General features: G+C 50.8%; 1 protein-coding gene across 1 annotated transcript; it reads right to left on the reverse strand.

Annotated features, from left to right (window-relative positions):
• Positions 1-7,662: 7,662 nt before the first annotated feature.
• On the reverse strand, positions 7,663-10,882 carry RNF222 (ring finger protein 222). The gene has a single exon (XM_021928727.2). It carries the CDS (start codon positions 9,863-9,865, stop codon positions 9,203-9,205), a length of 663 nt encoding a protein of 220 aa, XP_021784419.1. The 5' UTR covers positions 9,866-10,882; the 3' UTR covers positions 7,663-9,202.
• Between the last annotated feature and the right edge of the window lie 3,525 nt (positions 10,883-14,407).

The raw sequence follows: 14,407 nt of genomic DNA on the forward strand, positions 1-14,407 counted from the left end.
AAGGCCGCGTTTCTAAGGCGCCCCCAGTGCTGCGACAGGTGCTGGTCCAGACCACGCTTCGAAGGAGCCGGGCGGGAGGAAGCCTCTCGGTGCGGGGAGTTGCGCGGCTTTCTAAATGCTCTGCCTGTTCGCGTCCAGTTCAGGACCAGACGGAAACCGTGCGCTCCCTGCAAATGGTTTCTTTCTTTCTTTCTCTCTCAATTTTTTGTCTTTTTCTCATTTTTGAGACAGAGTTTCGCTCTTGTTGCCCAGGCTGGAGTGCAATGGCACGATCTCCGCTCACTGCAATCTCCGCCTCCCGGGTTCAAGCGATTCTCCTGCCTCAGCCCCCCTAGTAGCTGGGATTACAGGAGCCCGCCACCACGCCCGGCTAATTTTTGTATTTTTAGTAGAGAAGACGTTTCACCATGTTGACCAGGCTGGTCTTGAACTCCTGACCTCAAGTGATCCGCCCGCCTCGGTCTCCCAAAGTGCTGGGATTACAGGCGTGAGCCACCCCACCCGGCCCCTGCAAATGGTTTCTGAGGCAGCCACAGTGCAGCAGGCACCTGCGCTGAACGGCTTCTGCTGAATGAATGACACGGGTGTCACAGTGACAGAGGACACGCGTTTCACAAGAATACCGAAGACGTAATGAGCCTGCTGGGTGTGGGGACGCTCTTCTCTACACTTTACATCATGAATTATTTTAATCCACAAAATGGCCCTGTTGTTGTTGGTATTACTGTCCCCATTTTACAGATTGGGCAACTCAGCCACAGAGAAATGAGAGGAACTCGGTGCAAGGTTATTCAGGACCCACAAGTCACAGGGAAGCCGTGCAGGCTGGCTCCCCAGCCTCTTCTGGGAACTGTCTATATGGCCCCAATTTGTGGGGGACCTCATACCCAGGACTGCCCAGAGGATGGTCAGCACGAACATACTGATTTAAAAATAGTTGTGTTCTTAAATATGTTCTGAAGGAAGTAGCCCTAGGTTCTATTCATAACTGAAAAATTCAGCAAGAATTCCTCTGTTGCGACTCTTTTCAACAAATATTTACGAGGCATCTTTCATGAGCCAGCCCTGAAACTGATTTGGGTCTGGAAGTCCTAGGGAGCTGCCCAAGGTACCTGCCTTCCTATCTTGCCTGCCCTTCTGGCCTTCACATTGTCACTCCTTCTCTTTCTTCCTACTGTCCTTACTAGTTTCCCAGCTCTCCTCCTGTTGGGGTGTCCCCGTCGTCTTCCTCTCTTCCCACCAAGGCCCTCTCTGTTTCCTCAGAGAGGAACAGAGACACTGGCGATGCAAAATAGGTCAAAGTTTGTGCCTGCAGGAAGTTTACTGTCTATAAAGAGAGATAGACAAGGGAATCGACAGCCATGATTCCAAAGGAAAAGTGCTCGCTGAGCCAGCTGCCTTTGCTACCTTTGCTGCCTCTGTGATTCGGGAGCAGAAGGGAGCTCTGGGATCAGGGAAGACTTCCGGGGTGAGGTCAGCATTGAGTGGAATTGGAAGAATGTTAACATGAGCTCCACAAGGCAGTGGGAATTGCTTGAAGGAAGGCTTGAGGTGTGAAGCAGTGTGACTGGAGTTTTCCAGGAACCAGGTCCTTGCCGCTGAAGAGAGGCATTCAGACGGGAGCCCAGGGGCTCTAGGACTGAGCTGAGTGTGATTTGGGTCTGGAAGTCCTAGGCAGCTGCCGAAGGTACCTGCCTTCCTATCTTGCCTGCCCTTCTGGCCTTCACATTGTCACTCCTTCTTTTTCTTCCTACTGTCCTTACTAGTTTCCCAACTCTCCTCCTGTTCGGGTATCCCCGTCGTCTTCCTCTCTTCCCACCAAGGCCCTCTCCGTTTCCTCAGCCCTCGCATCCTCTGCTGACACCCTACTCTCCCGAGCCTTCCTTCCTTTCTCCCTCTGTTCAATACGAGTCTCAAAATGAAACCTTCAGGCCAGGCATGGTGGCTCACACCTGTAATCCCAGCACTTTGGGAGGCCAAGGCAGGCAGACTTGAGGTCAGAAGTTTAAGTCAGAAGTTAAGGCCGGAAGTTTTAAGACCAGCCTGGCCAGCATGGCGAAACCCCGTCTTTACTGAAAAAACAAAAATTAGCCGGGTGTGGCGGTGTGCACCTGTAATCCTGGCTACTTGGGAGGCTGAGGCAGGAGAATCACATGAACCTGGGAGGCGGAGGTTGCAGTGGGCAGAGATCTCGCCATTGCACTCCAGCCTGGGCGACGGAGCAAGATTCTGTCTCAAAAAAAAAAAAAAAAAAATAATGATAATAAAAAAAACCTTCAGCCCACCATTGGTACAGCATGATGCTTGATACAGTGTGAAGGTTTGCAGGGTACCAATTGTCCACACATGCAAATACAAATGACCAGTAGCCTAGTTAGAACATCCCTTTCTCTGTTTTTTTTTTTTTTTGAACTGGAGTCTCACTCTGTCGCCCAGGCTGGAGTACGGGTGGCGTGATCTCAGCTCACTGCAAGCTCTGCCTCCCAGGTTCACGCCATTCTCCTGCCTCAGCCTCCCAAGTGACTGGGACTACAGGTGCCCGCCACCACACCCGGCTAATTTTTTTGTATTTTTAGTAGAGACGGGGTTTCACCATGTTAGACAGGATGGTCTTGATTTCCACCTCAGCCTCCCAAAGTGCTGGGATTACAGGCGTGAGCCACCATGCCCAGCTGGCTAATTTTTGTATTTTTAGTAGAGATAGGGTTTCACCATGTTGGCCAGGGTGGTCTCGAACTCCTGACCTCAAGTGTTCTGCCCACCTCGGCCTCCCAAAGTGCTGGGATTACAGGCGTGAGCCACTGCGCCTGGCCGTCCCTTTCTCTTAACACGCGTCTGTTGGGAGCCTTGCCCTCACCCTGCAGCCTAGTCTGACTGCCCTCTCTCCCTCGCTGCCCACATTCCTCTTCCTGGATTTGAGAAAGGTCCCTTTAGGATCATTTTGAAGCTCCAGACACAGCAAAGCAGGGGTTATAGCTAGATTCCACACCTAGATTTGCTTGGACTCAACTTTTTTCTAGACACCAAGCTGTCAGTTTTATTCATTCATTCACTCATTCTACAGATACTTCTCCAGCTCTTACTGTTTACTAAATTCAGGCACTGGAGATACTAAGATCTGTAAGCGCTAGCCTCCCCTGAAGGAGCACTTTGTTGAGGAGGAGACAGATGTGACCAGATAAGCATAAGGAAGTGTCACCGATGGGATGCTTTGTGGGGGATGGGGAGGCAGCATTGGAGCCGGCAGTTCCCCTGAGCAAGGAAGTGGGCACGTCTTCAGAGGTAACCCTGGAACTCTACTAGTAGTTTCTAAAAAGCTACGTAGGAGTTTTCCAGGTAGATGGGGTGGAGTGGGGGTTGGGGGTGGGGGGGTGTGTTTCAGGCAGAGGGAGGCTTGTAAGCAAAGGCCCAGGCCTGCACGCCTCTGCGTATTGGGAACTGCAAGTGGTTTGTGCTGAGAATGAGCTGCGGGATTAATTTGTCCTGGTAGGAGGAGGATGAAGAAAAGTGAGGAGTCGTAAGGATGAGGCAAAGTAGTTTATTGTGTGTCCCTGAAAAATGACATTTTTTTTGAGACAGAGTCTCGCTTTGTCACCCAAGTTGAAGTGCAGTGGCACGATCTCGGCTTATTGTAACGTCCACCTCCTGGGTTCAAGCGATACTCCTGCCTCTGCCTCTCAAGTGCTGGGATTACAGGTGCATGCCACCACGCCTGGGTAATTTTTGTATTTTTAGTAGAGACGGGGTTTCACCATGTCGGCCAGGCTAATCTCGAACTCCTGACCTCGTGATCTGCTCGCTTTGGCCTCTCAAAGTGCCGGGATTACAGGCATGAGCCATTACAACTGGCCCCAAAAAGTACATTTATACTGACAAGGAGGTCAAAAGGAGATAGCAGCTGAGTGGTCTTGTGAGTCACACAGGGTTCAGTGAGGGGAGAGGTTACGGAACTGTTTCTGAGGGGCACAGAGGTCTCTAATATGCCTGCCCAGGATCCTGGCAACCCTCGTCAGGGTCCTCCTGGCAATGCTGTGGATCCTTAAGCTTGCCTGGTAGGCTCAGACTGTGTGAGTGTGTGTTACAGTTAAAGGTTATTGGTTATTATGATGATGGGAAGTGGCTGTGTGTGTGTGTCTGTGTGTGTGTGTGTCTGTGTGTGTGTGTATCTGTGTGTGTGTCTGTGTGTGTGTGTGTCTGTGTCTGTGTGTGTGTCTGTATGTGTGTCTGAGGGGTTGGGGTGCCTCTGGACAACGAAAGGAAGAGAAGAGCAACTAAGTTTAACCCTAGGCATCCATCCCTCTGTCTGTCTGTCTGTCCATCCATCCATCCATCCATCCATCCATCCATCCATCCATCCATCCATCTATGTAACGGTATTGTCCTGTAGTGCCCTGACTCCATGATGGTTGCTTAAAACGAAAGATTTTATTTGAAAACAAAGAGGAAAAGAAGAGAAAGGGGAATCAAAACAAGCACATTCAATGACCGGGCCCAGAGAAATGCTCAGGAACTCAGGAACGCTGAGAACATTACCCTTTTAAACCTTACTCCTTGGGCGCCTGTTAGTGTAAGATGTCACACCTCTAACCAGACAAACCAGCCCCACTAAGCCAGTAGCTGACACTCGAACCACAGGACAGGTGGTTTGGCAGCTCTTGAATGTTCTTAGGGCAATCTTACCTGGCAACAGGTGTATGCACTGAAGATATCTTTAGCTTCTAATAGTTTTTCAATTCAGTTTTTGAATGATACATTTACTTGGTTCAAACATCAAAAGGTATAAAAGGTAAAGTGAGGCCGGGCGCGGTGGCTCACGCCTGTAGTCCCAGTACTTTGGGAGGTCAAGGCGGGTGGATCACGAGGTCAGGAGATCGAGACCATCCTGGCTAACATGGTGAAACCCCGTCTGTACTAAAAATACAAAAAATTAGCTGGGCGTGGCGGCGGGTGCCTGTAGTCCCAGCCACTTGGGAGGCTGAGGCAGGGGAATGGCGTGAACCCGGGAGGTGGAGCTTGCAGTGAGCAGAGATCACACCACTGCACTCCAGCCTGGGCAGCAGAGCAAGACTCCGTCTCAAGAAAAAAAAAAAAAGGTAAAGTGAAAACTCCCCTTCCCATTCCATCATTTTCTCATCCCTTTCCATGGCTAGTCAGAATTATTAGTTTTTGTACATCTTCCTTTCCTCCCCCTCCTTCCCTCCCTCCCTCCCTCCCTCCCTTTCTTCCTTCCTTCCTTCCTTCTGTCCTTCCTTCCTTCCTTCCTTCATCGTCTTAATTTTGTTGTTCGGCTGGCATTACTGGTGCACCAGTAGCCTTACCTCCTGCCTGGCGGGACTCCCACCTCAACTTCGCCTTATAGTTATTATGAAAAGCCACCACCAATCTGTAATTAATTTTTTATAGATAGGTCTCGCGAGCAGCGGTTTGCTGGTTTTAACTGTTTTAAAAGCGGATCCTCCTCAATTTTATTCTCCTGCGATTATAGGGCGTGAAACCACCGTGGCCCCTGCATTCCCTCTTTTGACGCACGCGTGCCAAAACAGGAACGCAAATCCCTTCTTTTTGAGACGGAGTCTCGGGCTTCAGCCGCCCAGGGCTGGAGTGGCGGCTTGATCTCAGCCACTGTAAGCCTGGCCTGGTTCACGCCACATTCCTCCTGCCTCAGCCTCCCGGTAGTTAGACTACAGGCCCCACCGCCACCAGCTATTTTATTTTTAGTAGGAGACGGCCTCATCGTGGTTAGCCAGGATGGTCTCTGATCTCCTGACTGATCCGCCTTGTCTCTGGCCTCCCAGCAAGCATTTCTCATAGGTTTGAGCCACTGCTACTCGCCAGGAATGTAAATTCTTATTCCCCTTTCTTTCTTTTTTTTCTTTTTGCACAGAGTCCTCGCTTCCCCATTTGTGGCTGGAGTGCACAGCTATCTCAGCTCACTTGCCAACCCTTGCCTCCTGTTCAAGCACCTCCCCGCCTCAGCCTCCCAGAAGGATTACAGGCATGCACCACCACCGCTAATTTTTGTATTTTTAGGACCTGGTTTTACTGTTGGCCAGCCTGGTCCTCAACCCTGACCTCAGGCGTGGATCCAATCTCGCCTTTGGCCTCCCAGCAAGCTGGGGATTACAGGCGGAGGCACTGTGCCTGCCGAGCTGTTTTTTTCGGGAGTATAAATTAGGTGGCCCAGACCAGCAGCACCCCACACCTTGCGTTTCCTCATTTTCCATTGTACCCTGGAGACATTCTGTATAAGTTCATTGAGTCCTTTCTTGTTCTTTTCTTTTTTCTTTTTTTTTTTAATACAGCTGCATGATATTCCCTGGATCTTAAGATAAATAACCAGTACCCTACTGATTAGCATTCAGGGTTTTTCCAGTCCTTTGTTTTTATAAACAGCACTGCAATTATATAGCATCATATGTATGCTGCTGTCCATGCATGCAAGTATATCTGTAGGATGTTTCTAGAACAGGAATTACTGGAGCAAGGCAGAAATTTTGGTAGATAATGTCACATTGCTCTTGATAGGGATTTTAATAATATGCATTCCCACTAACCATTCCCCTGCCTCCCTCAGCTTCAGTAGCAGAGTGGGTTATGAGACTTCCAGGTTTTGACAAGCTCATAGGTGAAAAATGGCATGCCAGCAGAATTTTAATGGCATGCCAGCAGAATTTTAATTTTCTTTTGCAAGTGTGGTTGAATAGCTGTGTAGGAGCCATTTGTGTTTGTATTTCAAACTTTTTCTTTTTTCTTTTTTTTTTTTTTTTTTTTTGAGATAGAGTCTCACTCTGTCGCCCAGCTGGAGTGCAGTGGCGTGACCTCGGCTCACTGCAACATCCACCTCCCAGGTTCAAGCGATTCTCCTGCCTCAGCCTCCTGAGTAGCTGGGACTACAGGCACGCGCCACCATGACTGGCTAATTTTTTGTATTTTTAGTAGAGATGGGGGTTTCACCATGCTGGCCAGGCTGGTCTGGAACTCCTAACCTCATGATCCACCTGCCTCGGCCTCCCAAAGTGCTGGGATTACAGGAGTGAGACACTGCGTCAGACTTTTTCATCTAAAGTGAATTGTCCTTCAAGCCCAGGCTCGGAGCTTCCCACATACATTGCAAAGTCTCTGGAATCTTTGAGAAAATATATACCTTTATTTTAAAAATAGCTTTTGGCATTCTCTGAAAATAAAAGAAGTTGCAGCTACAGGTCACCACTGAACAATGTGAAAACACTGAGGGTATTTTGAAAGAAACTTTTGGCAAATACGACAGAATCTGAAAAGACTAGAACCAGGTTCCCAAAAATTCATGACACTGTTTAAAACAGCCTGGCTGAGGTTAAAAGAGACTCATTGGAGTCTTTGCAAATTTAACATTATTTTTATTCCTATAATAAATATTTTCCCCATGGAATCCATCTGTATCCCTTCCCCCCAATAGCACCTGTGCTCGTCTGTATTTTTTTTTTTAAGACGGAGTCTCGCTCTGTCACCCAGGCTGGAGTGCAGTGGCGCAATCTTGGCTCACTGCAACCTCTGCCTCCCGGGTTCAAGCGGATATTCTGCCTCTCCCAAGTAGCTGGGACTACAGGCGTGCGCCACCACGCCCGGCTAATTTTTGTATTTTTAGTAGAGACGGGGTTTCACCACATTGGCCAGGCTGATCTCGAACTCCTGACCTCGTGATCCACCCACCTCGGCCTCCCAAAGTGCTGGGATTACAGGCATGAGCCACCGCACCCGGCCACTTCTGTAATCTTGAAATGAGCACAGAGAAGCCCACAAATGCTTTCAAAGCAGCCTTCGCTATGTCCCAAATATCCCCTGTAGTGGGGCCCAATTCCCCAGCGGTCCCCAGATGACCACCACTGCAGGCATTTAGGAACTAGATAAAATGTAGACTGCTATTTCTTCCCCCACAGACAGCAAATTGCTGAGAGGGGTATAGGTTGGGGGAGGTTGGGGGGGGGTGCTCAACCGTGGGCACAGCTGGGTGCAGGCCGCCACTTATTTGAGATAATTGCTAGAGGTTTTTGTTGTTTTCCGTTGAAAGGTGTTGGTTGACTTACGGACCACAATAAACAGCCGATAGCTATCCCCGAATGACTCAGGCTAGACCCAACCTGAGACTCTTCACAGTCCCACGCGGGCGCCCCAGGCAAAGAGACCTCGGGGAGCAGCTCATGGCACCTGGGCCTCAGCATTCCTCAGTTGAGATGGCGGCGTCCCTGGCAAGCATAGCTGTTTTCCTCCCCACCCTTCCTCACCCAGCCCAGCCTGGCAATCCACCTAGGAAACTGGCCCAGCTGGTGTGGCCTCTAAATGAGTGGATGGGTCATGAGGAGGAGGACCAGCTGGGAGGGAGGTGGGAGCCCCCAGGGGTTCGTTTGCCCACATAGTTCTCAGCTGACTCAAGGCTCGCCTGTCAGGCTTCCCTTCCACTCCCTGCCACCCTTGAGAACCCTAGGACTCAAAGTTTGGATCCCTCCTTGGGCCTGGAGGGCTCAGGGGGACCTCTGGCTCCGTCCATGGGGCGCTCTGCTGGCGTGGTGTCTATCAACAAACCCCTGTCTGGATCTGGCCTCAGCTCTCCGGGAAGAACAGTTTCTGTTCATTCTCCCAGAAATGCTGAGGCAGCCTCTGAGATCAGCTTCTCCTTCACGGAAGCCCTTCTAAGCTGGCAGGTTGGGGACAGGGAGGCCTTAGGGATGGGGTACTGTGGTGGAGGTCAGGGGTGAGTGTTGAGATGCTGGGTGCCCGTTCTGTCTGTTCCCGAGGGCAAGCCACAAATCCTGGGTGGGAATTCTGGCCTGGAGGATCCTGCCATCGACCAGCCCAGCAGGACATCTGCCGGCAGGGCTTCCTTGCCCCTGGAGGGGCCCACCTGGCTTTGAGCAAGACACCTGGCAGGTAAGGTCTGCCGCTCAGGGCTGGTGAGCCTGCAGGAGGGCAGTAACCACTCATCTTCCCAGCCTAGATGGAAGGGGAACGTGTCTGCTGAGGATTCACGTGGGGAAACGCGCTGCGCCCATGGAGTCAGCTCCAGCCTCCCTGTAGGGGTCGGGGAAGCCCAAGGCCCTCTCTGTGCCCAGGACCTCCCCTCTGCCTGCCCTCGTGTGCTTCGGAGCTTGGTGGCACCAGGGCTGCTGTGGGGCCTCCCGTCCCACCCCAGGCCACAGCCAGCCTGGCGGTCTCCCTGCTGTGCGCCTCATGCCTGCTTCCTCACCAGCAGCACCCAGGGCAGGATGGCGGCCACCACGGCCACCACGGCGATGAGCGTGATGAGCAGTAGGGCCCGCGATCGGCAGCAGAAGGCGCGGGCGGAGCGGGGCGCGGGGGAGGCCTCCGAGAGCTCGGCCAGGCTGCGGCGGGGCAGCACGCTGTCCTGCTCCCCGAGGGGCATCCCGTGGCGGCTGATGACGAAGACCTGCGACTCTCGGGGCAGGCTGGGCAGCAGGTCCAGGGGGAGCTGGGCGCTCTGGCCCGGGCTGCCCGGTGACCTGGCCTGGCCCGGGGGTGGCCTCCAGGCGGACGAGGAGGCAGCCAGGGGGTTTGTGTGACCCAGGCTGTCCAGTGGGGGCACGGAGGGCAGGGCCACAGGCACAGTCAGGGTCTGGGAGCTCTTGTCCAGCATGGAGGGCCAGCGGGAGCTCTTCTTGCTGAGGAACGTGACATAGCGGCAGATGGGGCAGACCAGGGTCCTCTGGACCTGCCCGTCCACGCGGGTGGACAGCAGGTACTTGACCAGGCAGTCATGGCAGAACACATGGCCACAGCTCAGCGTCCGGCTGGCGCCCTCCAGGTCCCGGAACTTCTCGTAGCACACGGGGCACTCGCTGCCCGAGCTGTCCTTGCTCTCTCCTTCTGACATGGCCACTGGGAGATGGCACACTCAGCTGTGGGCGGGAAAGGTGGTGAATATTGAGGCATTTCCCTCTTTCCCTCTTCCGTCCTAGCTCCCACCTACACCTCTGCCTCCACTGCCTCTTATCCCCTCTCCCTGTCTTCTGCCTCTCTCTTCCTCCTACTCTTGGCTCTTCTGCTGCTCCTCCTCTATGGCCCACCTGACTCAAACCTAGAGCCCAAGACCCTTAGGAGGAGAGGAGTAGAAGCTTCTGGAAGCGAGAATCGGGAGACAGAGAACCAGAGAACCCAGTCACACTGGACCCCAGGAGGAGGTGTGTGGAGTTCCTGATGTCTCACCTCAATCACCATGTACACACACGGTGAGGTCACTGCCTCACCTCTTCCTGCTTCAGTGACGGAAGTGAAGGAAGGAAGTCCCTGTTACCAGGGGAAGCAGGTGGCTAAGGAGATGCATGCACAACCCCAGTCCAGTCTCCAATTTGGGCCTGCACCCAGAGTGGCCATTTTCCAGAAAAGCCTGTGCTAGTCTCAACCTCTGCCCTCACCTGGGGTTGGCGGGTCCACTGGATTTCCTCCAGCCATTGGATTGCATTCCTCTGTGCTAAGTGTGGCTATAAAGCAATGACTGTTTAAAAAAACAAAGCTCAGAACTTACACATTCAAATGCCTGCTGGCCTTCCACACAGTCACGTCAGGAAGTTTTGGGTTCATTCCCTCACCTGCCACAGCTCAGTCATTCTCCAGATTCTTCTTATGGGGCTGCCTGAGGCAGTGAGAGAAGCATCTGATCAACCTTGATGGAGACAGAATTTTATCCTTTGAGAATATGTCTGATATTTTGGAAGTGGCCAGAAGTCACTGGGAGCCAAGTCTGATAGGAAAGTAAATGAATGATCAAGTGACATGATATTGTTTGAAATCAAAGCTACAGAGTCACTATAAAGTAACAAGATGATTTCTTTCTTTTTTGAAAGAGAGTTTTGCTCTGTCACCCAGGCTGGAGTGTAGTGGTGTAACCTCAGCTGACTACAACCTCCACTTTCTGGGTTCAAGAGATTCTCCTGTCTCAGCTTCCCGAATAACTGGCATTACAGGCGTGTGCCACCACCCCTGGCTAATTTTTGTATTTTTAGTAGAGACAGGATTTCACCATGTTGGCCAGGCTGGTCTTGAACTCCTGACCTCCAGTGATCTGCCTGCCTCAGCCTCCCAAAGTGCTGGGATTACAGACGTGAGCCGCCGCGCCCGGCCACAAGACGGGTTTTAAACAGAATCTGAGAGCAGATTTGTTTGATTAAGTACATGGCTTCCCAAGTCGATGGCTTTGAAGGGAAACATCCACTGGGGTGTGTGGTGAGGTCCAAGTGTCCTCATTGAAAAGTTCACAGTGTCACAACTGTGTCGCCTAAACTTATCTAGAACGGCTTCTTTAAAAGGAACCATGATTCCATGTTATTGCTACTTTCTTCCATCCATAACAGAGACAAAAGACCCCTGGGCACACTGATAAAATAGAGCTGCATGGCAGCCCCCAGACCTGAGAGATGACATAATCAGAATAAAATCAATGTATATGAAGGACAACTGTTAAGATCACAAATCTTTCAGAATCCCTCCCTCTCTTGGCTTGGCTCCAAATCCATTTTGCCAAGTTGAAAATGTCCCATAGTCTAAGAAACAGCAAAAATATTTGGAGGTGGGATAAGGAATCTGGCATCCTGGAGGCAGCCCCCAAACCTCTTTGGGAGTTTCCAGGTGTGGTCTTTGAGGTGGTCAGTGTGGCCCGCAGGATGGGGCTAGGGGTTCAAATCTTTGATCTATCCATTACTGTCTGTATAAGCTTAACCAAGTTGTTTAACCTCTCTAAGTATCAGTTTCCTGTCCATAAGATGAACTTGATAATAATGGTACCATCTTCCTTGGAGAGTTGTTGGAGGAATTAAGTGAGCTAATGTGAGTCAAGAGTTTGGCTCAGAGTAAGTGCTCAGTAAATGGCAGTTGTCATTATTAAGACAGGCCACATCCTGTCACCTCTTCTCCCAAAGGAGACTTGGAGACCCCTGTTACAGCTCTTGAGGCAGCCACAGCATTTGCCTTCCTTTCCTTCCCTGTCATCCCCAAATGTTCCTTGGTATGTAGATGATTAAAAAAATCGCACCCCCTTGACAGAGGGCAACTCATCTCAAATTAGAATAACTGAACAAGATGACAATGGATAAGATAAGCGATGGGTGATCAATAAGAGTTTAAATGGTTATTCCAATGTTTCTTAGTAGTTTTTTAATAACACATTTGCAAATGTTTATACCAAACAGCCATTATAATCAGGATGGCCATGATTTTCTTAAGTCAATCAACTATTAATATGTTTCATTACATTTCATAACTCCCCAAAGTGTATGACGGCAAGAGTTCCATCCTTCTATCCATCCATCCATCCGTCTAATTATTCAACACATATTTATTGACCACCTGCTATATGCTAGGTACTGAGCTTACATATTAGGGGTAAGTAGTGGTCAAGGAAGTTCTTATAAAACTTTAGAGCTCAGTGGACATTTATAAATTTTCTCAAAAAAGATATTTTTTTGAAAGGAGGATTGATGATCGATGGTTTAAGTTGTTTGGATAACTGAAAAGTAGAGATCAAGGCTGACAAGAGAAGACGAGCAAATAAGGAATCCTAGAGGGAAAAAAGGACTTTAGAGATCACTTAGTTGAAGTTCCTAGTTTCAGAGATGAGCAGATCCATGTCTAGAGAGAGGGAAATGACTTGCCTAAGGTCACTGGTGAAGGTGATGGAGGGGGAGTTAACAGAGACAGAGAAGATTCCGTAGATGGTAGAACATTGTGAGAATCAGCTGATAGATTGGGTGAGTAGGTATTAGCCAAGTTAGGAAGCACCATCCGTCTTGAGACGAGCAGGGAAGGAGGCGGAGAGCCTGTACTTTTCATCCGAGTTAGCGGAAAAGTGAAAAGGACCCAGGGAGTGCAGAAGACATCCCAGCCCCATTGAGGGCCTCTCTGGGCAATCCTTCTCCCTTTCAACGATGGCCTCTCTGGGCAAGCCTTCCCCCTTCCAACGATGGGAGGCTTCTGCACGCCCTTCCAACGGCCTCGGCGTTTCTTCCAACGATATTCTCTAACTTCTTCCAAACATGGCCTCTCTAATCCTTCCTCTTCCAAACATGGCCGCAATCCTTCCCTCTTCCAAACATGGCCTCTAATCCTTCCTCTTCCAACATGGCCTCTCTAACTCTCTTCCAACATGGCCTCTGCTAACTTCTTTCCCCATTTCACGACGGCCTCTGGGCAATCCTTCCCCCTTCCAACGATGGCCTCTCTGGGCAATCCTTCCATCTTCCAAACATGGCCTCTCTGGGCAATCCTTCCCCCTTCCCGTGCTTCCAGAGAGCCACGCCATTCACACCTGGACAATGCTACCTCCTTCCCCACCTTCTTGCTTCCCTTTCTCAGTCTTTCCCTGACCCCTCCCTCTTTGCCTCTCTCCCTTTCTGAATCCCATTCCATTCTCCATCCTTGAGTTCCTCTTAAGGCCTGATTCTGTCTGGGTGCTGGGGTGAGGGAGAGGGCAACAGAAGAAATGCAAGGAACATACTCTAGTTTGAGCACAAACAAGTTCGAGAACGATGCAGTAAGTGCCAAAAGCATCCCTATTGGTGCCTTAGGAAAATGAGGGGAGAGGAGGGCTGGAAGGTCTTCTTAGGTGAAGTAGGACCAGTATTGAGCTAATAATAAATAATTACAACAGCGACCATTTATTGAATCCTAATTATGCACTTGGCATTTTGCATCCCTTCCTCATCTGATCCTGACAACAACGCTGGGAGGTAGGGAGTGTCTCCATTTCATAGATAAGGGAACTGAAGCTCAGAGCTTAAGACTTTGTCTTCTGACTTTGGTCAAAGGAATAGAAGAAATAGCACTGACAGAGAAGTGACTACCCAACCTTCCTTCCTCAGAGTGACCCTAAACAAGGATGCCCCTCTGGCCACCTGGGAGGCAGGGGGAAGGCAATGGCTGGCCCAAGGGAGCTGCCCTCACTGAGTCTCCCCCATAGCAGTAGCCCATTTCCAGGACAGGGTGACAGGGGCAGGTGTCCCCACCCCAGAGAAAACACCCCCTATCCCCACCTCAGCACAGAGCCTGTGGGACAGAATGACACTTCCAGGCACCTGGGATTCCTTCCTGGAGCCCCAGTGCAAGGTCCTACAGCTTTAGCTGTGACTACTTCCTCACCCACAGCTATCTCTTCTCTCTCTTTCAATTTTTCTCTCCCTCATTCTCCTGCATCCTTCCAATGTTGGCAACCTTCCAACATTGCCAAGCTCCTTCCCCACCCCCAGCCAGGCCCCTAGACTCACTTTGGCTGGGACCAGAGAGAGCAGCATCCACCTTCCCTCCTGGGGCCTCCAGCAGATCTGAGCCGCCCCGAGGTGCTGGGCAGCAGCACGATCTCCTCCTGTTGCTGTTAGTGTGACCGCCGCCGCCGAGGGATTCCTAATGACAGAGCAGGTCGGGAGGA

The sequence above is a fragment of the Papio anubis genome, chromosome 17 (assembly GCF_008728515.1).
Source record: "Papio anubis isolate 15944 chromosome 17, Panubis1.0, whole genome shotgun sequence".
Classification (NCBI taxonomy): Eukaryota; Metazoa; Chordata; class Mammalia; order Primates; family Cercopithecidae; genus Papio; species Papio anubis.

Coding starts and splice junctions, on each gene's coding strand:
- RNF222 (XM_021928727.2), bottom strand. CDS start 9,865: ATGTCAGAAGGAGAGAGCAAGGACAGCTCGGGCAGCGAGTGCCCCGTG.